The sequence below is a fragment of the Nerophis lumbriciformis genome, linkage group LG38, assembly GCF_033978685.3.
Source record: "Nerophis lumbriciformis linkage group LG38, RoL_Nlum_v2.1, whole genome shotgun sequence".
Classification (NCBI taxonomy): domain Eukaryota; kingdom Metazoa; phylum Chordata; class Actinopteri; order Syngnathiformes; family Syngnathidae; genus Nerophis; species Nerophis lumbriciformis.
In genome coordinates this window covers 10,203,958-10,227,287 of record NC_084585.2, presented here as the reverse complement: position 1 = coordinate 10,227,287, position 23,330 = coordinate 10,203,958, and the positions used below count along the sequence as shown (strand labels likewise).

At 44.9% G+C, this 23,330-nt stretch overlaps 1 protein-coding gene across 1 annotated transcript in view; it reads left to right on the top strand.

Annotated features, from left to right (window-relative positions):
- LOC133578110 (von Willebrand factor D and EGF domain-containing protein) overlaps positions 1–23,330 on the top strand; it is a 74,314-nt gene that overhangs the window by 27,257 nt on the left and 23,727 nt on the right. Inside the window, exons 14-27 of the mRNA XM_072912654.1 lie at positions 966–1,127; positions 2,490–2,594; positions 2,918–3,032; positions 5,538–5,803; positions 5,869–6,088; positions 6,162–6,299; positions 6,361–6,585; positions 7,365–7,502; positions 7,580–7,893; positions 7,971–8,418; positions 12,335–12,430; positions 12,504–12,599; positions 12,679–12,774; positions 18,075–18,170. Coding sequence (XP_072768755.1) covers positions 966–1,127; positions 2,490–2,594; positions 2,918–3,032; positions 5,538–5,803; positions 5,869–6,088; positions 6,162–6,299; positions 6,361–6,585; positions 7,365–7,502; positions 7,580–7,893; positions 7,971–8,418; positions 12,335–12,430; positions 12,504–12,599; positions 12,679–12,774; positions 18,075–18,170 — 2,515 coding nt within the window. The remainder of the gene's footprint in view (positions 1–965; positions 1,128–2,489; positions 2,595–2,917; positions 3,033–5,537; positions 5,804–5,868; positions 6,089–6,161; positions 6,300–6,360; positions 6,586–7,364; positions 7,503–7,579; positions 7,894–7,970; positions 8,419–12,334; positions 12,431–12,503; positions 12,600–12,678; positions 12,775–18,074; positions 18,171–23,330) is intronic.

The window sequence follows — 23,330 nt, the reverse complement described above, 5'->3', positions numbered from 1 at the left end:
CCTAACCCTAACCCCAACCTCAACCCTAACCCCAACCCCAACCCTAACCCTAACCCTAATGAAAAGAACACAAGGTATAGTTTGAATCGGTTAAATTGATAGGTATTTTTTTGATTCTTACGCTAAAGTCTACAACAGAGAAGGGTCGACATTTTTGGTCAATTAAACTTTTTTTCATGTGTTTCTTCCTTTTTTTGCCCAAATGTAAATGTCCTTCATACACGTTTACATGAATATAAGATATACTTTAATTAGCAGTGTTTGGAAAAATAGTTTCTGGTAAAAAGGTGTTCTAGTTAATTGCTAGTTCATTACATTACAACACTGTTACCGTTACTTTCTGAGAAGTGCTCACAATGAATGGTAAATGGGTTATAATTGTATAGCGCTTTTCTACCTTAACCCTAACCCTAACCCTAACCCTAACCCTAACCCTTCAAGGTAGAAATACGCCATCTCCGTATGTATGCCGTTTACGTTATCGTGGCAAGTCACTTCAGCATTGCTGGATAAGAAAATGTTCTGTCATAGAGCAAGCTAAAGCCAAAACTAAATGTTATGTTAACAACATGTACATACATTTAGCTATTACGGGCTGCCGCGTCAACAAATTACAACCAATGCATGCTGGGAAACTGGAAACAGCAACACTATATTATTATAATACTCCGCTTTTGCTTTAGAACTAGCAATAACAACACACAATGAACACATGCAACATGCCAACTCCACACTGAGATGTTCCATGGTGTCATCTCAACAGAGAGCAGAAGGAACATGTAGAGTAGACCATTTTGAGATAGAGACTGGCGATGTTCATCATCATCATATTAATGCGGCATATTCATCTGCCTATTCACATGCTCACAGCAGCCACAAGCAGCTGAACTGTACAACTTGGTGAAAATTAGCAGCTTCCTAAGAATCCTTTTCTTCTCTCCAAATGTGGACATGAACTTCTACAGTATGTCAACGGCGTTTGGCTTCTAGGGGAAAAACACAGAACAAGAGCCACATTCCTCAGCTCCAGGGCTTTGGACTGTGTTGTGCCCTCACTGAGCAGTGCAACCGTCAACACAGAAGACTTCTGGATGGACGACAGACCGTATGCAAGGTGGAAGATCAAGGTAACCATATGGTTGCTTTATTGATATAATAAATGCTTAAAGGGGAACATTATCACAATTTCAGAATGGTTAAAACCATTAAAAATCAGTTCCCAGTGGCTTATTATATTTTTCGAAGTTTTTTTCAAAATTTTACCCATCACGCAATATCCCTAAAAAAAGCTTCAAAGTGCCTGATTTTAACCATCGTTATATACACCCGTCCATTTTCCTGTGACGTCACATAGTGAAGCCAACACAAACAAACATGGCGGAAAGAACAGCAAGCTATAGCGACATTAGCTCGGATTCAGACTCGGATTTCAGCGGATTAAGCGAATCAACAGATTACGCATGTATTGAAACGGATGGTTGTAGTGTGGAGGCAGGTAGCGAAAACGAAATTGAAGAAGAAACTGAAGCTATTGAGCCATGTCGGTTTGAACCGTATGCAAGCGAAACCGACGAAAACGACACGACAGCCAGCGACACGGGAGAAAGCGAGGACGAATTCGGCGATCGCCTTCTAACCAACGATTGGTATGTGTTTGTTTGGCATTAAAGGAAACTAACAACTATGAACTAGGTTTACAGCATATGAAATACATTTGGCAACAACATGCACTTTGAGAGTGCAGACAGCCCAATTTTCATCAATTAATATATTCTGTAGACATACCCTCATCCGCGCTCTTTTCCTGAAAGCTGATCTGTCCAGTTTTGGAGTTGATGTCAGCAGGGCAGGGAAGCTAGGGTCGATAGGGGGTTTAGCTCGCTCGTCTGCGGGAACAAACTGCCGCCATTGCTTGCCGTGCTACCGAGGTCCTTTGTCCCTGAATGGCTCACACACTCCGGCAGATTCAATGGGGGTCTGGCGGCAGATTTCTTTGACTTTATCGTTGGAAATGCATCTGCTTTGAGTGTCGCAGGATATCCACACATTCTTGCCATCTCTGTCGTAGCATAGCTTTCGTCGGTAAAGTGTGCGGAACAAACGTCCAATTTCTTGCCACTTTGGCATCTTTGGGCCACTGGTGCAACTTGAATCCGTCCCTGTTCGTGTTGTTACACCCTCCGACAACACACCGACAAGGCATGATGTCTCCAAGGTACGGAAAACAGTCGAAAAAACGGAAAATAACAGAGCTGATTTGACTCGGTGTTTGAGAAAATGGCGGATTGCTTCCCGATGTGACGTCACAACTCCGAGAGCGAATATTAGAAAGGCGTTTAAATCGCCAAAATTCACCCATTTAGAGTTCGGAAATCGGTTAAAAAAATATATGGTCTTTTTTCTGCAACATCAAGGTATATATTGACGCTTACATAGGTCTGGTGATAATGTTCCCCTTTAAGTTTGTGTGTGGCTGCTCTTGTTCTCAGGTGACTAACGATGGCTCCCAGTACAGTCAAACCAAGGTGCTCACGATCTACGATGGCCTTTGTCAGGTGTGCACTGCTTCCGGCTCAGGACTTTGTAAGTTAAAGGTAACTCAAGCAACGACACGCATCTTTTTATCTCATCTTGCTAAGTTGATGGCACAGCTATGTAGACTAGAAAGTGTTGCTCAGCGGGGGTCCACTAATGACAAAAACAGATGTGTTTGCCAGCTCCCAAAACACAGCAGCTGGTTGTGTTCAACTAGGGTCCATAAAATGGGGACCATGGGGGGTTCCTGTTATTATTGGTTTAACAAGTGTGTACACATACAAGGTAGCAGAAAGAAGCTTGCCCGAGGTAACCAAAAGCTACAGACAATGTAGTTCTTGATGTTCCTGCTGTTTAAATATTTCCTTTGTGTTTCTGGCAGGACCGGATATGTAACATTGACGGGATGTGCTTTGCCGAGGGAGATGTAAATCCAGGAAGCCCGTGCCTGCTCTGTGACCCAAACACTTCAAAATTCACATGGTCACTCAGCCAAGGTACAATGTAACGCCATCTAATTGGTGCTGTCAGTTTTGTCATTTGTGTAGGGATCAGTCGCAGACTGCAGGAATGCGGACAATTACCACAAACCCAGTAACGTGACTGGAGTTATAAATCAGACTCAGCAATCTTTTTTGTTCAATGCCTTGTACCTTTCTTATGCTGCTGATTTACTGTTTGGCCAACTCACCGGGGAACTGTCTGCCTGAATGAACAGATGAAAGCAGCTGAGATTTGGGTTTCCCAATACGCACCTGTTCCTTAACCCCCAGAGGAAGTAAAGAACATGTTGAGGGGGCTATTGCCCTGTCAGAAATCTGTTTAGCTGCAGTTGAGCCCCCCCAGCATTTTAGGGCCCTATTATGCAAAACCATCTTTTCTTACCTATTGGTAACAGCAGTTGTGTATTTGCGATCTGCTTAAGTCCCGAAAATTTGAAATCTCTTGCACGTCCATCTTTGCTAAGCCTATTATCGGGCTGAGTGTATCTTCCTGTGGCCAATCACACAACCCTGTCTGTTTTTCCAAATGCCTATCAAAAGCCCAGCTCCTTCTTTTGGCTGCCCAATCATAGCAGTCATATGATCTTTTTTGTCCCGCCCCTAAGCGCACAGGGGCCAAGCCGGTCTTTCCTAAACCTAACACCAGGCGAACTTGTTTGCACATCTCATTGCCAAATATTATTTTCACTACTAAAAATGTCTTATTAGTTATTATGTTGTGATCGGAAACAATATTGCCAATGTCTGTTTTCAATAATTATGCATAAGGATTGTCACGTTCAAACACTGAGGACATCTATTAAACAAGACAAAAGGCAAGGAATCAAACAGAGACAGAATTCAATTTGGACTCAATATTGAGGAGAAACATGGCCACTGCACTCTCTGTACAGTCCTGCACCACGCTCTGCCGAAAAAGGTTTTCGTCTCCTCTTTTATTTAAATGTTCAATGTTCACGCACCAACACATGTCTCAGCAGGAATGGGAAGTATGTAAAACAGTCATTGTTTTCAGTCACATTGAAGACCAAGAAGAGGATGTCTCGGGCTTGGGCTCTTCCTAGATCCAGCTGGGGTAGGTGTTGGAGGACAATGGATAACCCCTCCCGTCTCCTGACCACAGCTGCTTCAAGAGGGCAGCGGGTCGTAAATAGCGTTGACCTCGGTTACCAAATAGTTGGAAGAGAGTTTGTGAAATACTTCAAAGAGAGTTTGTTAAATACTTCAAAGAGAGTTCCTCTGGAAGTTGAGCAGATCCTGCCATCTGTCCGTGTTGAAATCACAGTGGAGTTTCACGAGCCTTCTTCCTCTTGGCAGGCCTTGAAAGACAGCCTTCATCTTCTTATCAGGAACATAATGTAACACAACGTTTCTTTTGTGATAACTTACAAACAATTATTCCAACAAGGATAAAGACACTTGTTGTCGCATTTTGGGACGATGTGATGAGGTGGCGACTTGTCCAGGGTGTACCTCGCCTTCCGCCCGAATGCAGCTGAGATAGGCTCCAGCACCCCCCGCAACCCCAAAAGGGACAAGCGGTAGAAAATTGATGGATGGATTGTCGCATTTTAGATGTATTGTCTGGTTATTAGCAGGCACATGAGCGCTGTTCGTTGCTGTATTTGTCACCTTTGTACATCGTTGCTTGTGTTAGGCGTATCTATTTTGTTGAATTTTCTTTGGTCAAATTCAGTTAAAACTACTTTTAAATCGAACATGCTTGCGCTGTGTATCATAACTGATTTTATTGAAAAAATTACAACTAAAGTCATTAAAATGTATTACTTTCTTGGCCTCCTCAAAAATCGGTCAAGCGCCCCCCTTAGCCCTGGGAGAGAAAAAATCCTGGAGCCGTCACTCACTAACACTTGACATTGAGTGATAAAAACTATATAGACTTTCAAGAAGTCATATCATGATTTTTTTTTTTGCATTTAAACACTTACTTTTGGTCTACATAAGATGTAGTGGTGGTTCTTTGGTCAAAATGTTGCATAGATTATGTTTTACAGACCGTTTTCGACCTGTTTTCTGACCGCCTCTTCAGGATGCACCGTTTTGTGGGCGGGTCTTATTTACATGCCTCCACTTTGACTGTGTCTTCTTCCCGCCCACTTTGTTGTAGTTTTCAGCGCTTTCATAGCAAATCTACTGTTAAAGTTAAAGTTAAGTTAAAGTACCAATGATTGTCACACACACACTAGGTGTGGTGAAATTTGTCCTCTGCATTTGACCTTGATCACCCACTGGGAGGTGAGGGGAGCAGTGGGGAGCAGCGGTGCCGCACCCGGGAATCATTTTTGGTGATTTAACCCCCAATTCCAACCCTTTATGCTGAGTGCCATGGAGGTAACGGGTCCCATTTTTATAGTCTTTGGTAATGCATTTTCGGGACTGATGCAGATCCTAAATACACAACAGCAGTTACCAGTCAGTAAGAAAAGTTGGTTTTGCATAATGGGTCCCTTTTTAAAGATGATCAACAATCTTTTCTAGTCAACGAGCCGCCAACCTTCCATCGACCTCAGAACGACCTGCGAACATTCGCCGGAGAGAACTTTGTCTTCCAGTTTGCAGCATCAGATCCAGAAGGCTCAGCCCTGCTCTTTCAACTGGAGACTGGCCCCAAGGGTGCCACGCTCTCACCGGCTGGGCTCCTCATCTGGGAGGTCCCATCATCTCTCGAACAGGAGGAGCATCAGTCAACCATTCACCTAATGCTGTCGGATGAGTGCAATGCTCATAACACCTTCACGGTTCAGGTAGCTGCATATGATTATGATTGTTGGATGAACAGTATGTTACGGTCATGTTTGCTCCCGCATAGGTCCATGTGTTGCCATGTGGATGTCAGAATGGAGGAACATGCGTGACAGATGTCAACTTCCCTGCTGGCAGTGGGAAGTACCTGTGTGTATGTCCTCAAGGGAAACATGGGGACCTGTGTAATGATAACGTGGACAAATGCTTGTTGGCACCGTGTCCAAATGCAACATGCATTAACACAGCTGGGGGATTCAGATGCGAGTGTCCCGCAGGGTTGTCAGGTACTAATTTCCTTCTGGTTCTGGGGTTCTGGGGTTCATTTAATGCGCATGATCAACCTTCATGTCTCTGCAGGTGCAACATGCCAGGAAGATGTTGACGAGTGTGAGCGCACACCCTGTTTCGCAGGAGTACAATGCCTCAATAGTTATGGCTCCTATACCTGTGGCCCCTGCCCTAAAGGAATGCAAGGGAATGGTACATCGTGCACAGGTAAGACACGTAACTTTGGACTGATTAAGTGATCAAAACATAAATTATCCTTTTATTGCAGTGGACGAGATGCCTGCCACCATCACTACCTCATTGGCTGCAAAAGCCACTATTCGCACAATTCCAGTTCTACTGCAGACTCCAACTACTCTTAACTCAAGACTCCACTCTACCAAGAGCATGCCAGATATTAGACCAAACCCTATCAAAGTTGGTCTATCTCTACTTAGCGCCACAACTGAGAAGAACACCAGTGTACTGAAACCCACAGCAAAACCTGTTGCAGGTGCGAATGTGAGACTTTACAGCTTAAAAGTAGATATGTACAACAGTGGTTCAAATTAACTAGGACCTTTATAGAAGGTGAACATCTAATCTAGTAGGTAGAGAACAAGACTCGGTCCCAGGTGGAGGAGTTTAAGTATCTCGGGGTCTTGTTCACGAGTGAGGGAAAGATGGAGAAAGAAATCAGACGGAGAATCGGAGCAGCTGGGGCAGTATTGCAGTCTCTCTGCCGCACTGTTGTGACCAAACATAGCTCGGTAGACTGAGAGCTTTGCCTTCTGGCTCAGCTCTCAGTCTACCGAGCTATCTACATTCATACTCTCACCTATGGTCATGAAGTGTGGGTCATGACCGAAAGAATAAGATCGCGGATACAAGCGGCTGAAATGAGTTGAAGGTTGGCTGGCATCTCCCTTAGAGATAGGGTGAGAAGTTCAGTCACCCGAGAGAGACTCGGAGTAGAGCCGCTGCTCCTTCGCTTGGAAAGGAGCCAGCTTAGGTGGTTCGGGCATCTCGTGCGGATGCCTCACGAGCGTTTCCCTAGGGAGGTCCTCGTTGAACGTCCCACTGGGACAAGGACCAGATGGGGGGATTACATCTCCTCTCTGGCCTGGGAACGCTTCAGGATTCCCCAGGAGGAGGTTGCTAATGTTGCTCTGGAGAGGGAAGTCTGGGGGTCTCCGCTGGAGGTGTTGTCCCCGCGACCCGATTCCGGATAAGCGGTTGAAGATGGATGGATGGATGGAACATCTAATCCTTCTACTTTTGCCAATTTTACAGCAACCTGTGCCAGCAGGCCTTGTTTCCCTGGCGTTCAATGCATCAACCGACGCCTGCCGCATGTTGGCTACGTTTGTGGTCGGTGCCCACCCGGCCTTCACGGCAATGGTCGCACCTGCGTAAAAAAAGCTAAGGCAGGTACGTGGGTTCATCCCAGTGGGAGCCCAGTTATGTTTAAGAAAACTAAATCTGAATATTACCAGTGTTTTTTTTAGCATCCAATTATGTTTCGCCTCAACAGCCAGCAGGCCATAAGAGCCGATCCCTGCACAGCAGCAGCAGTAAGGTGTCCAGCCTCCATTTACCGGTCCTGCCTTCCAAACACGGCATGAAACGCCTGCCTGTCAATAGAGATTCCGCACTGCATCAGCATTCAGCTTTTGGGAGGGGAGGAGGTACCGGTCGGAGGGAGGCTGTCTCCGGTGATATTGGGAGAACAACAATCAGTGCGCTTCCTGCCACTGCCACCCACAGAGGCCATGTCACATCCTCCAGAGCGTTTGTAGTTTCCGGTGAGACTGTCCCAAAGGTGAGTCTCATATCGGATGAGCGTTCCACCGTGAGTCAGACTGAACTTAACTGCTTCTTTTTGTGTTTGTATTTAAGCCGTTTGAACAAGTCATGTCTTCTAAAGTAACTCCACCCGCACCTCGTCTCATAACACAGTCTGGCCAAGTGACAAAGCCTAGAGCGACCACCCACCTGTTCAATTACGTGTCATTCCGCCCTGCTAAACTGTGGACCTCTCTGAGACCTGTACGTCCTCTTACAGCAGCGCTCAGAGGTGTGCCTTATACCCTGCCAGAGTCCAAATTCTCTACAGACAAAGACAAAGTAGCATTGATCCCTATGACAACAAACCACACCTTCCTTCTCAAGAGAGTGTCGTACACCCAACCGCGGGTCACTGATCATGTGACTGATAAGAAACGTGTGGTGACATGTGGCGACCGGCCATGTTTTCCTGGCGTCCAATGCAATGCAACATTGGACAGCGGGTTTCGCTGTGGCCGTTGTCCCGTTGGCTTCACTGGAGATGGCCGGATGTGTCGAGGTGAGTTTCTAAACTTAACGTATTTTTCTGACTATAAGGCACACTCATACTTGCCAACCTTCCCGATTTTCCCGGGAGACTCCCGAATTTCAGAGCCCCTCCCGAAAATCTCCCGGGGCAACCATTCACCCGTATTTCTCCCGATTTCCACCCGGACAACAATATTGGAGGCGTGCCTTAAAGGCACTGCCTTTAGCGTCCTCTACAACCTGTCGTCACGTCCGCTTTTCCTCCTTACAAACAGCGTCAGTCAACTGGCCGTATAAACAACTTTAACACTGTTACAAACATGCGCCACACTGTGAACCCACACCAAACAAGAATGACAAACACATTTCGGGAGAACATCCGCACCGTAACACAACATAAACACAACAGAACAAATACCCAGAACCCCTTGTAGCACTAACTCTTCCGGGACGCTACAATATACACCCCCTGCCCACCTCAACCCCGCCCACCCCCCCAAAAAAAAAGTATCGCGAGATCTCGCAAAACACTTCTTTCCCGCCACGTCCCTTTAGGGGCTCCGTACAATCCCGATAAAAACACAAAGTATGTTTTTTAATGCAATTTAAGTCGTAAAATTCGGCAGGTGGCTAACAATGCAGTGAAAGGGAGTACACTATTGTGCCTATAAAGCCCTGTAAAGAACATTAAACACCACCAACAATACTCCATTTACATCCTGTGACCTGAATAATAACCAAGTGTTAGCGATATTGTTTTTATAAGCGCAAACGCCGACATACTGATATTGACGTACTGAGCCGGTGAGCTGGTGTTTTGCTTCTGAGCTGGTTAAAGTTCATTCTAAATGATAAATAATGCCTCTCACCCGGAGAGTAGGAGGTCGTGGCCATAAACCGAGAAGTTGGTCAACATTGGACATTGAACTTAAGACTATGAGATGACAAGAAAGACACAAAAAAACACTTTTTTTTTTTTTTACCCTTTATGAAGATTGTGATTAATTCTTCATCTAAACGTGAAGTTATGAACACCCCATCAGTTGGTCTCATAGTGAGAGTACAGTAAGTGATTGATTTATTATGTTCGAAGTTTGTATATCTTGTTCAACACTTAGCAATACTACTGTGGGATGTATAGTATATATATATATATATATATATATATATATATATATATATATATATATATATATATATATATATATGAACACTGTGATACGTCTGAAGTTCGTACGCCGCCATATGTTTAAAATGGGCAAAATGCGTGAATATTACATGTGGTTTTATCTTTTGGAAGTTTTCTATAGCGTTTTATAGGCAGAATAAAGCGACCCTTATTGGCTCTATTGTTATCTGACTTTTGCTAAGGTTTATTTAGGCGTAAAATTGCATTAAAAAAAAAAACTTACCGTATTTTTCGGACTATCAGGCGCATTTAAAATCCTTTCATTTTCTCAAAAAATCCACAATTCACCTTATAACCCGGTGCGCCTAATGTACGGAATAATTCTGGTTGTGCTTACCGACCTCGAAGCAATTTTATTTGTTACATGGTGTAATGATAAGTGTGACCATAAGAGTTACGTGTAGACTGCAATATGACGCCAGTAAACGACACCAAAACTTTAAAAGTTTCATTGAACATAAAAAACATTACACACGGCACTCAAAAATCTGTCAAAATGTTTTAGTCCGACTTTGAAGCCGCACCGCTTGATGGATTCTCGGCCCTTTACGACTATCGTAGTCAGAGATACAAGTATTACTATGGTGTGTGTTAAAGGACCGCAAAATGGCACCCAATAGTAGACATATTATCCGGTGTTTTGTTTCACAATATAATGCAAAAGCAACTTTTCTTACCTTCTGGTACCTGCTAATGTGTATTTGGGATCTGCATAAGTCCTGAAAATGTGCGCACGTCCGCCACTGTGGTCCGTGTCGATGCCGTAGTCGATAAGCTTCTTCTTTTTCTCTATCTTCTTGTTATGGGACATTAAAGTAAAAGTTAAAGTACCAATGATTGTCACACACACACTAGGTGTGGTGAAATTTGTCCTCTGCATTTGACCCATCCCCTTGTTCACCCCCTGGAAGGTGAGGGGAGCGGTGGGCAGCAGCAGTGCCGCGCCTTGTTGATTTAACCCCCAATTCCAACTCTTGATGCTGAGTGCCAAGCAGGGAGGTAATGGGTCCCATTTTTATAGTCTTTGGTATGACTCAGCCGGGGTTTGAACTCACAACCTACCGATCTCAGGGCGGACACTCTAACCACTAGGCCACTGAGTAAGCCACCCTCTGTTGTTGCCATTTCTAATATAAAGTAGTGTAAAGTTCTATATCTTGCTATGGAAGCGCTAAAACATACCGGTGTAGTGAGTTTATATTATTCACCCAAGGAACTTTAGTTATTAGAGAGTTCCGGTGGGACGTTTTTTCACGAGACACATTTCCGGTGTTGTTGTTGCACTAGTGAGTCATGGATGAGGAGATGCTGCTCCGTTATTGATTGAAGTAAAGTCTGAATGTCATTAAAACAGTTAGCTCCACCTTTTGACACTTCTTCCACTCCCGTCCTTGCACGCTACACCGCTACAACAAAGATGACGGGGAGAAGACGCCGTCGAAGGTCCATCCATTCATCCATCTTTTTTCGCTTCTCCGAGGTCGGGTCGCGGGGGCAGCAGCCTAAGCAGGGAAGCCCAGACTTCCCTTTCCCCAGCCACTTCGTCCAGCTCTTCCTGTGGGACCCCGAGGCGTTCCCAGGCCAGCCGGGAGACATAGTCTTCCCAACGTGTCCTGGGTCTTCCCCGCGGCCTCCTACCAGTCGGACGTGCCCTAAACACCTCCCTAGGGAGGCGTTCGGGTGGCATCCTGACCAGATGCCCGAACCACCTCATCTGGCTCCTCTCGATGTGGAGGAGCAGCGGCTTTACTTTGAGCTCCCCCCGGATGGCAGAGCTTCTCACCCTATCTCTAAGGGAGAGCCCCGCCACTCGGCAGAGGAAACTCATTTCGGCCGCTTGTACCCGTGATCTTGTTCTTTCGGTCATAACCCAAAGCTCATGACCATAGGTGAGGATGGGAACGTAGATCGACCGGTAAATTGAGAGCTTTGCCTTCCGGCTCAGCTCCTTCTTCACCACAACGGATCGATACAGCGTCCGCATTACTGAAGACGCCGCACCGATCCGCCTGTCGATCTCACGATCCACTCTTCCCTCACTCGTGAACAAGACTCCGAGGTACTTGAACTCCTCCACTTGGGGCAAGATCTCCTCCCCAACCCGGAGATGGCACTCCACCCTTTTGCGGGCGAGAACCATGGACTCGGACTTGGAGGTGCTGATTCTCATCCCAGTCGCTTCACACTCGGCTGCGAACCGATCCAGTGAGAGCTGAAGATCCTGGCCAGATGAAGCCATCAGGACCACATCGTCTGCAAAAAGCAGAGACCTAATCCTGCAGCCACCAAACCAGATCCCCTCAACGCCTTGACTGCGCCTAGAAATTATGTCCATAAAAGTTATGAACAGAATGGGTGACAAAGGGCAGCCTTGGCGGAGTCCAACCCTCACTGGAAACGTGTCCGACTTACTGCCGGCAATGGTGAGCCACGTAAATAAGACCGCCAACAAAACGGCGCATTCTTGGCTTGAAGATGATGTGTAAAACATCATCTATGCAACATTTTGACCAAAGAACCACCATCACATGTTATGTAGACCACAAGGAAGTCTTTTACATTTAGAAAATAATTATAATATGACCCCTTTAATGAGCTCTGTAATACGGTGCGCCTTTTGTATGAAAATAGACCTGACTAGACCCGCTCATTGACAGTGCGCTTTATAATCCAGTGCGCCCTATGGTCCAGAAAATACGGTAAAGCATCATTTAGTAGGTTGGATGTTTTCTTTTCAAACGTACTCCTCTCTCTCAAGCTGTTTGCAGGCAAGCGTGCGGACGGAACATGGAGTGCGTGGCACCCAACAAGTGTCGCTGCAAGGCAGGTTACACGGGTTCGCACTGTCAAACAGGTACGTTTCAAATGATGAATAGTATACATAAAAATGAAATATGCCTGCTTCTAATTAGATGGGTTTTTTTCAGCAATTTGTGAGCCGATGTGTGTGAACGGGGGAGCGTGCGTTGCTCCGGGGGTCTGTCAGTGTCCTGTCGCGTTTCATGGAGAGATTTGCCAAGAAGGTACAACTTAATTCCATCTAGTATACAGAATATGTACGTTTCCCCGCCTGTTGAAAGTGATACACATCATCGTGTGCAGCTCTGTGCAGGTTGCCATGTGAAAATGGAGGCACCTGTGTGGAACAGCAGACATGCTCGTGTCCTTACGGTTTCGTTGGACCGCATTGTGAGACCAGTGAGGAATACCATTTTTGGATTTGAATTTGTGTGAATTTTTCATCATGCTGAATCATACTTGCCAACCTTGAGACCTCCGATTTCGGGAGGTGGGGGGAGGGGGTGGGCGTGGTCGGGGTGGGACGGGGGCGTGGTTGGTGGCGTGGCTAAAAGGGGAGGAGTATATTTACAGCTAGAATTCACATATATATATATATATATATATATATATATATATATATATATAGAGGAAATACTTGACGTTCAGTGATATCTAGCTATATATATATATATATATATATATATATATATATATATATATATATATATATATATATATATATATATATATATTTATTTTATTATATATGTATATATTAGAGATGCGCGGATAGGCAATTATTTCATCCGCAACCGCATCAGAAAGTCGTCAACCATCCGCAATCCACCCGATCTAACATTTGATCAGAACCGCATCCGCCCGCACCCGCCCGTTGTTATATATCTAATATAGACGATGCAAGGCATTAGTGAGGTTATAAAGCTTTTGCCTGTTAAAGAAAGGAGACTGATCCAATGCAGCACAGACATTCGCGTGCCACGCTGTCACGACCCAGACGCACACCAGTGCGCAATCATATGGGAGCCGCGCTGAGCGCATCTCCAAGCGCGTCTCGCTGCCGGCGACGGCCGGGTATGGGCCCGACGCTCCAGCGCCATCCATTTTCAGGGCTAGTTGATTCGGCAGGTGGGTTGTTACACACTCCTTAGCGGGTTCCGACTTCCATGGCCACCGTCCAGCTGCTGTCTATATCAACCAGGGTGAGCCCCACCCCTTTCGTGAGCGCACTGCGCGCGGAGTGACCCCTGTTACGCGCCCCCGGCAATGGGGGTGGCGGGCAGGTAAGCTGCGCGGGCGGAGCGCGCGGAGTGACCCCTGTTACGAGCCCCCGGCCACGCGGGTGGCGGGCAGGTAAGCTGCTTACCTGCTGCGCGTGACGCCGGCCGCGGCGTAGGCGGACGAGGCGGGGTGTCGGTGCGGTGGGCGCGGTGGTGACCCTGGACGTGCGTCGGGCCCTTCTCGCGGATCGCCTCAGCTACGGCTCCCGGTGGGGCCCTCTCGGGGGAAGGGGCCTCGGTCCCGGACCCCGGCGAGGCGTCCCTTCTCCGCTCCGTAAAAGTGTCCATCTCTTTTCTTTTCTTTTTCTTCTGTTGTGGCATATGCTGCAGGTGCCTGCTCGTTTTTCGTATGTGGGTAACAACATTTAACTATGTATATATATTTCCGAATTGGTTTAACTGCCACCCGCCTGAATCTATTTAAAATCTAATTTTTTTTTATTTCAACCGCCCGACCCGACCCGACCCGCGGATAAAATCTAATTTTTTTTAATTTCATCCGCCCGATCCGCGGATAATCCGCGGACTCCGCGGTTGTGCCCGCACACCGCGCATCTCTAATATATATACTTATATATATATATATATATATATATAAATAAATACTTGAATTTCAGTGTTCATTTATTTACACGTATACACACACATAACACTCATCTACTCATTGTTGAGTTAAGGGTTGAATTGTCCATCCTTGTTCTATTCTCTGTCACTATTTTTCGAACCATGCTGAACACCCTCTCTGATGAGGCATTGCTGTGTGGCACGCACAAAAGTGCTTCCATCAAATGCAATAGATGGCAGTATTGTCCTGTTTAAGAGTGTCACAACATTGCTGTTTACGGCAGACGAACTGCTTTACGGTATACAAAAAAGTGACTGCTGTTGTTGTGTGTTGTTGCCGCGCTGGGAGGACGTTAATGAAACTGCCTAACAATAAACCCACATAAGAAACCAAGAACTCGCCCTCCATCATTCTATAGTTATAACGTGATTGGGCAGGTACGCTTTTTTTATATTGTGGAGGACCTGAGTCCGCCTGAATTTCGGGAGATTTTCGGGAGAAAATTTGTCCCGGGAGGTTTTCGGGAGAGGCGCTGAATTTCGGGAGTCTCCCGGAAAATCCGGGAGGGTTGGCAAGTATGTGCTGAATAGTTGCATGAAGCGACATATTTACACACAGACACCTAAATGTGCGGCTTGGCCATACTAGTACTTAGTAGATGTACTTATTATTGGATTTATGCAAAGAAAGACAGAAAGTGACCTGAAGTGGTTTGCCGTCACATGAAAACTGTGTCTGGCACCTACTCTCGCTTGCATTGATCCCCTATGCCAGTGGTTTTCAACCACTAGTGTGCCGTGAGATACAGTCTGGTGTGCCGTGGGAGATTATGTTATTTCACCGAAATGGGTTACAGATATTTTTTGCAAACCAGTAATTATAATCCGCAATTCATGTGCCATTGTTGAGTGTCGGTGCTGTCTAGAGCTCGGCAGAGTAACCGTGTAATACTCTTCCATATCAGTAGGTGGCAGCAGGTAGTTAATGGCTTTGTAGATGTCGGGAACATGGTTTGTCGTGATCACAATATGCGGGAGGCAGCGTGTAGGTAAAAATGTATCTGACACTTAAACCAAAAATAAACAAAAGGTGAGTGCTGCTAAGAAAAGGCATTGGAGCTTAAAGGGGAGCATTATCACAATTTCAGAATGGTTAAAACCATTAAAAATCAGTTCCCAGTGGCTTATTATATTTTTCGACGTTTTTTGCAAAATTTTACCCATCATGCAATATCCCTAAAAAAAGCTTCAAAGTGCGTGATTTTAACCATCGTTATATACACCCGTCCATTTTCCTGTGACGTCACATAGTGAAGCCAACACAAAAAACCATGGTGGAAAGAACAGCAAGGTATAGCGACATTAGCTCGGATTCAGACTCGGATTTCCGCGGCTTAAGGGATTCAACAGATTACGCATGTATTGAAACGGATGGTTGTAGTGTGGAGGCAGGTAGCGAAAACGAAATTGAAGAAGAAACTGAAGCTATTGAGCCATATCGGTTTGAACCGTATGCAAGCGAAACCGACGAAAACGACACGACAGCCAGCGACACGGGAGAAAGCGAGGACGAATTCGGCGATCGCCTTCTAACCAACGATTGGTATGTGTTTGTTTGGCATTAAAGGAAACTAACAACTATGAACTAGGTTTACAGCATATGAAATACATTTGGCAACAACATGCACTTTGAGAGTGCAGACAACCCAATTTTCATCAATTAATATATTCTGTAGACATACCCTCATCCGCGCTCTTTTCCTGAAAGCTGATCTGTCCAGTTTTGGAGTTGATGTCAGCAGGCCAGGGAAGCTAGGGTCGATATTCTTCTCTTGATCATCTTCGGTGGCATAAGGGACGGTGTGAGCCAAGACATCCAGGGGGTTTAGCTCGCTCGTCTGCGGGAACAAACTGCCGCCATTGCTTGCGGTGCTACCGAGGACCTTTGTCCCTGAATTGCTCACACACCGGCAGATTCAATTGGGGTCTGGCGGCAGATTTCTTTGACTTTATCGTTGGAAATGCATCTGCTTTGAGTGTCGCAGGATATCCACACATTCTTGCCATCTCTGTCGTAGCATAGCTTTCGTCGGTAAAGTGTGCGGAACAAACGTCCAATTTCTTGCCACTTTCGCATCTTTGGGCCACTGGTGCAACTTGAATCCGTCCCTGTTCGTGTTGTTACACCCTCCGACAACACACCGACGAGGCATGATGTCTCCAAGGTACGGAAAACAGTCGAAAAAACGGAAAATAACAGAGCTGATTTGACTCGGTGTTTGAGAAAATGCCGGATTGCTTCCCGATGTGACGCCACGTTGTGACGTCATCGCTCCGAGAGCGAATATTAGAAAGGCGTTTAATTCGCCAAAATTCACCCATTTAGAGTTCGGAAATCGGTTAAAAAACTATATGGTCTTTTTTCTGCAACGTCAAGGTATATATTGACGCTTACATAGGTCTGGTGATAATGTTCCCTTTTAAGGAAGGCTATGCAGAAAGAAACTAAAACTGAACTGGCTGCAAAGTAAACAAAAACAGAATGCTGGACGACAGCAAAGACTTACAGCGTATGGAGCAGACGTCGTCCACAAAGTACATCTGTACATGACATGACAATCAACAAAGTCCCCACAAAGAAGGATGGCGTCCGCACAACTTAAATAGTCTTGATTGCGAAAACAAAGCAGGTGCGGGGAATAGCACTTGTCAGGTTCAAACACTGATGACATCTATTAAACAAGACAAGAGGCAAATAATTAAACAGAGACAGAATTCAATTTGGACTCAGTATTGAGGAGAGTCATCTGTACACTGTACCCTTGAGTATCTCAGCACGCTCTGCCAAAAGATTGCACGCCTCCTTCTTTTATTTTGGACCCTCCCCGACCACATGGCCACCTGCTGTTTCCAAAGGACAAAGGTCGCAAAAAGTTCACAGAAAAAATCGTAAACAATTCACAGAAAAGGTCAGTTCAAAAAGAGTTCGTAAAATAGTTCAAAAAGAGTTCATAAAATACTTCAAAAAGAGGTCCATAAAATAGTTCAAAAAGAGTTTGTCTGGAAATTGGGCAGATCCTGCCATCTCTCCGCTTTGAAGTCCTTGGGTTAGAACAATATCTTTCTGTTGATTACCAAACATGAAAGAAAACAGAAACACCTTCATCTTGCTTCCCCCCTACACAGTGGAGTTTTACGAGCCTTACTCTTGGTAGGTTTCAAAGACAGCCTTTGTCTTCTCACCAGACCCTCAATGTAACACAGAGTTATTGTGATAATTTAGAAACAATTATTCTACCAGCGCTCAAGGAAAACATGAAACTGCTACAGGAAAATACCAACAAAGGAGGAAAAGCCACCAAAATAGGAGCGCAAGACAAGAACTACAACACAGGAAAATAGCAAAAAAAACTCCAAATAAGTCAGGGTGTGATGTGACAGGTGGTGACAGTACACCTACTTTGAGACAAGAGTTATATCGATGCATGCTTGGTTATGCTTTGAATTCATATCCAACAATTGCGTGAGGGACTTTTTACTCTCAATATCGGCTGCTGAGTTTAATTTTTGTATGTTTTCTGCTGGTGGTGTGCCTCAGAATTGTTTCAATGAAAAAAATGTGCCTTGGCTCAGAAAAGGTTGAAAAACACTGCTCTATGCTTCTATCATACTATCTGGGGATTGCTATGATATGCCGTGACAATAACGATAATAACGACATAATAATGACGATAATAACGACAATAACGATAATAATAAGACGCAGTTTTTACAATGCTTTTGAACTATGCTGAGAAAGCTAATGTATCTATTGCCCAATGTTAACCGCGTGTGTTTTTGTTTTGTGGATTGTAGTGGTGTGCAGCCACCACTGTCACAACGGTGGCAGGTGTGTGTCACCAGATGAATGCCAGTGTCAGCCGGGCTGGAGTGGCCCCTCCTGTGAAAACGGTGAGTGTGTGTGTGTAGTAGAGATGCGCGGATAGGCAATTATTTCATCCGCAACCGCATCAGAAAGTCGTCAACCATCCGCAATCCACCCGATCTAACATTTGATCAGAACCGCATCCGCCCGCCATCCGCCCGCACCCGCCCGTTGTTATATATCTAATATAGACGATGCAAGGCATTAGTGAGGTTATAAAGCTTTTGCCTGTTAAAGAAAGGAGACTGATGCAATGTAGCACAGACATTCGCGTGCCACGCTGTCACGACCCAGACGCACACCAGTGCGCAATCATATGGGAGCCGCGCTGAGCGCACCTCCAAGCGCGTCTCGCTGCCGGCGACGGCCGGGTATATGGGCCCGACGCTCCAGCGCCATCCATTTTCAGGGCTAGTTGATTCGGCAGGTGGGTTGTTACACACTCCTTAGCGGGTTCCAACTTCCATGGCCACCGTCCTAGCTGCTGTCTATATCAACCAGGGTGAGCCCCACCCCTTTCGTGAGCGCACTGCGCGCGGAGTGACCCCTGTTACGCGCCCCCGGCAACAGGGGTGGCGGGCAGGTAAGCTGCGCGGGCGGAGCGCGCGGAGTAACCCCTGTTACGAGCCCCCGGCCAGGGGGGTGGCGGGCAGGAAAGCTGCTTACCTGCTGCGCGTGACGCCGGCCGCGGCGAAGGCGGACGAGGCGGGGTGTCGGTGCGGTGGGCGCGGTGGTGACCCTGGACGTGCGTCGGGCCCTTCTCGCGGATCGCCTCAGCTACGGCTCCCGGTGGGGCTCTCTCGGGGGAAGGGGCCTCGGTCCCGGACCCCGGCGAGGCGTCGGGGGCCTTCTCCGCTCCGTAAAAGTGTCCATCTCTTTTTTCTTTTTTTCTTCTGTTGTGGCATATGCAGCAGGTGCCTGCTCGTTTTTCGTATGTGGGTAACAACATGTAACTATGTATATATATTTCCGAATTGGTTTAACTGCCACCCGCCTGAATCTATTTAAAATCTAATTTTTTTTAATTTCCACCGCCCGACCCGACCCGACCCGACCCGACCCGACCCGACCCGCGGATAAAATCTAATTTTTTTAAATTTCATCCGCCCGATCCGCGGATAATCCGCGGACTCCGCGGTTGTGCCCGCAAACCGCGCATCTCTAGTGTGTAGGGGCTCAAAAAGGCTCACGTGATTTTGCCATGCATTGTGGGTGCCGGGTAGCCAATTTTGCTGGACCTAAGTTTTGTTTACAGGTCTGTATTACACCCGCGGTAATGTGAGAGAGAGCGACAAACTAGCCCAGGGACGTCAAACTGGTATTCATTGAGGGCCACATGGCTGTTTATGTATGGATGCCATCAGAGGGCTGCTTGTAACAGTGAATACCGTATTTTTCAGAGTATAAGTCGCTCCAGAATATAAGTCGCACCGGCCGAAAATGCACAATAAAGAAGGAAAAAAACATATATTAGTCGCATTTTGGGGGGAAATGTATTTGATAAAAGCCAACACCAAGAATAGACATTTGAAAGGCAATTAAAATAAAAAAAGAAAAGTGTGTCATGACTTGGTCTTGGGTGTTTGCTTTTCCGGGATGCAACGGAAAGTTGGCTCGGGCGAGACGGGAATGTAAGTACATTTTTTATTTAAAGACTATAAATACAAAAAAAAAGGATCAAACAAAAAGCGCGCACAGAGGCGGAGAATAAACTATGAAACCAAAACACTATAGCAAAAAAGTACAAATTAAAAGCACGCACAGTGGCGGAGAACAAACTATGAAAAACAAAAAGACTATAAACATGGAACAAAAACGTACTATGACAAGGGACATGAAGCAGGATCTTAGAGGATGAAGAGTGTACAGAAGCATAAATGTGGAGAGGTCGTCAGAACGACAAACTGAAAAGAATGAACTTAAATACTATGGACATGATTAGTGAAAGCAGGTGCGTGACTCAAAACATGAAACAGGTGCGTGACGTGACAGGTGAGTGACGTGACAGGTGAAAACTAATGGTTGCTATGGTGACAAAACAAAAGTGCACAAAAAGTCCAAAACCCAAAACGAACATGACCAAAACAAAAACATGATCACACAGACATGACAAAGTGAACAACAGGCTGAATAAGTGTACGTTATATGAGGCATAAATAACCAACTGAGAAGGTGCCTGGTATGTTAAAGGCCTACTGAAAGCCACTACTACCGACCACGCAGTCTGATAGTTTATACATCATTGATGAAATCTTAACATTGCAACACATGCCAATACGGCCGGGTTAGCTTACTAAAGTGCCATTTTAAATTTTGCGAGAAATATCCTGCTGAAAACGTCTCGGTATGACGAAGTCTGCGCGTGACGTCGCGGATTGTAGAGGACATTTTGGGACAGCATGGTGACCAGCTATTAAGTCGTCTGTTTTCGTCGCAAAATTCCACAGTATTCTGGACATCTGTGTTGGTGAATCTTTTGCAATTTGTTCAATGAACAATGGAGACGGCAAAGAAGAAAGCTGTAGGTGGGAAGCGGTGTATTGCGGGCGGCTGCAGCAACACAAACACGGCCGGTGTGTCATTGTTTACATTCCCGAAAGATGACAGTCAAGCTTTACCATTGGCCTGTGGAGAACTGGGACAACAGAGACTCTTACCAGGAGGACTTTGAGTTGGATACGCAGACACGGTACCGTGAGTACGCATGCAGCTGCGGCTTCCAAACATTTGATCGCTTGCCCGTACGTGCGTGCCTGCTATGTGCATGTCACGTACGTAACTTTGGGGACTTTGGGGAAATATATGTGCTGTATGAACTTTGGGGAGGTGAACGGTACTTTGGGCTGTGGGATTGAGTGTGTTGTGCAGGTGTTTGAGTTGTATTGGCGGGTTATATGGACGGGAGGGGGGAGGTGTTTGTTATGCGGGATTAATTTGTGGCATATTAGATATAAGCCTGGTTGTGTTGTGGCTAATAGAGTATATATATGTCTTGTGTTTATTTACTGTTTTAGTCATTCCCAGCTGAATATCAGGTCCCACCCGCCTCTCACAGCATCTTCCCTATCTGAATCGCTCCCACTGCCCTCTAGTCCTTCACTCTCACTTTCCTCATCCACGAATCTTTCATCCTCGCTCAAATTAATGGGGAAATCGTCGCTTTCTCGGTCCGAATCGCTCTCGCTGCTGGTGGCCATGATTGTAAACAATGTGCGGATGTGAGGAGCTCCACAACCTGTGACGTCACGCTACTCGTCTGCTACTTCCGGTACAGGCAAGGCTTTTTTATCAGCGACCAAAAGTTGCGAACTTTATCGTCGATGTTCTCTACTAAATCCTTTCAGCAAAAATATGGCAATATCGCGAAATGATCAAGTATGACACATAAAATGGACCTGCTATCCCCGTTTAAATAAGAAAATCGCATTTCAGTAGGCCTTTAATATTTAATATTTAATATTTAATATTATGGTAAGAGTCATTCAAATAACTATAACATATAGAACATGCTATACGTTTACCAAACAATCTGTCACTCCTAATCGCTAAATCCCATGAAATCTTCTTCCTCGGTGTCGCTTCTAAATAATATTATTTGATATTTTACGGTAATGTGTTAATAATTTCACACATAAGTCGTTCCAGAGTATAAATCGCACTACGCAAAAAATACGGTAATGTATGAATTTGCCTCTGGATTTCATTATTAATTATATAAATTGTTTTAAGTAGACTGTCGATTCTATAGTAAAACATTTACAAAATTTTACTGTAAAATACAGTGTTTTTATTTTTATTTTTTACAACATTTTACGGTAAAAGGAAAAATAGTACCACTGTTTTTTTTGGGGGGGAGGGGGGTTTTACGGAAAAAGCTGGCAGCTTAATTACCAGAATTTTACTATTAAATTTACCGTATTTTTCGGAGTATAAGTCGCACCTGAGTATAAGTCGCACCTGCCGAAAATAAAGAAGGAAAAAAACATATATAAGTCGCACTGGAGACCGGCCAAACTATGAAAAAAACTGCGACTTATATATGTTTTTTTTTCCTTCTTTATTATGCATTTTCGGCAGGTGCGACTTTTACTCCGGTGCGACTTATAGTCCGAAAAATACGGTACATAGTTTTTTACAACATTATTTTATTCATGGAAAAACGGTACAAGTTCCTTTTTTATTCTGGAAACTTAGCTGCAAGTTTTTCTACCGTAAAAACAAATGTATCGTCTTTCCATTTATAAAACAAGATTTTACAGTAAAAAATATGGCAGCTCAATCAACAGAATTTTAATGCAAAAAAAAGGTAGTTTTTTTCAATTTACAGTAATATGCACTATAAAATGTATTGTCATTTTTTATTAATTTGACGGGTAGATTGCTGTAAAATCATAAGTCAAGCAGATATTTAAGTATTTCTTTTTATTTAGACCAAAAACATATTTGGAAAGTACGATAATATACTGTAATATTTCATAAAAAAAAAATCAGAATACAAAGTCTGTTAAGGCGAATTGTCCTCCAAGATGGAGTGAGGGACCCGGCCGCGGAAAAACATTTGAGGGGGGGCATTGCATTTTTTCAGGAGGCTCCTGCCAAAAAAAACCTTGTTAAATCTGCACTGCTGGGGCTTCGTCTGTCCGCGACTGATCACCACATGTACAAAACCCCAAACCAGCTGAAGTTGGCACGTTGTGTAAATTATAACTAAAAACAGAATACAATGATTTGCAAATCTTTTTCAACTTATATTCAGTTGAATAGACTGCAAGATATTTCATGTTCACACTGAGAAACTACTTTTTTTTTTGGCAAATAATCATTAACTTAGAATTTAATGGCATTAACACATTGCAAAAAAAAGTTTTTTTTACCACTGTGTTACATGGCCTTTCCTTTTAACAACACTCAGTAAAGTTTTGGGAACTGAGGAGACACATTTTTGAAGTGGAATTCTTTCCCATTCTTGCTTGATGTACAGCTTAAGTTGTTCAACAATCCGGGGGTCTCTGTTGTGGTATTTTATTTGATCTCTGCGCTATTGCTCCGAAAATAACAGTAATTCGCCGTGACTAAAATGAAACAGACAACATGCTTTTTTTCCAAAATAATGTACATTGTTTGTCGCCCGCTGCCATACTTGCCAACCCTCCCGGATTTTCCGGGAGACTCCCGAAATTCAGCGC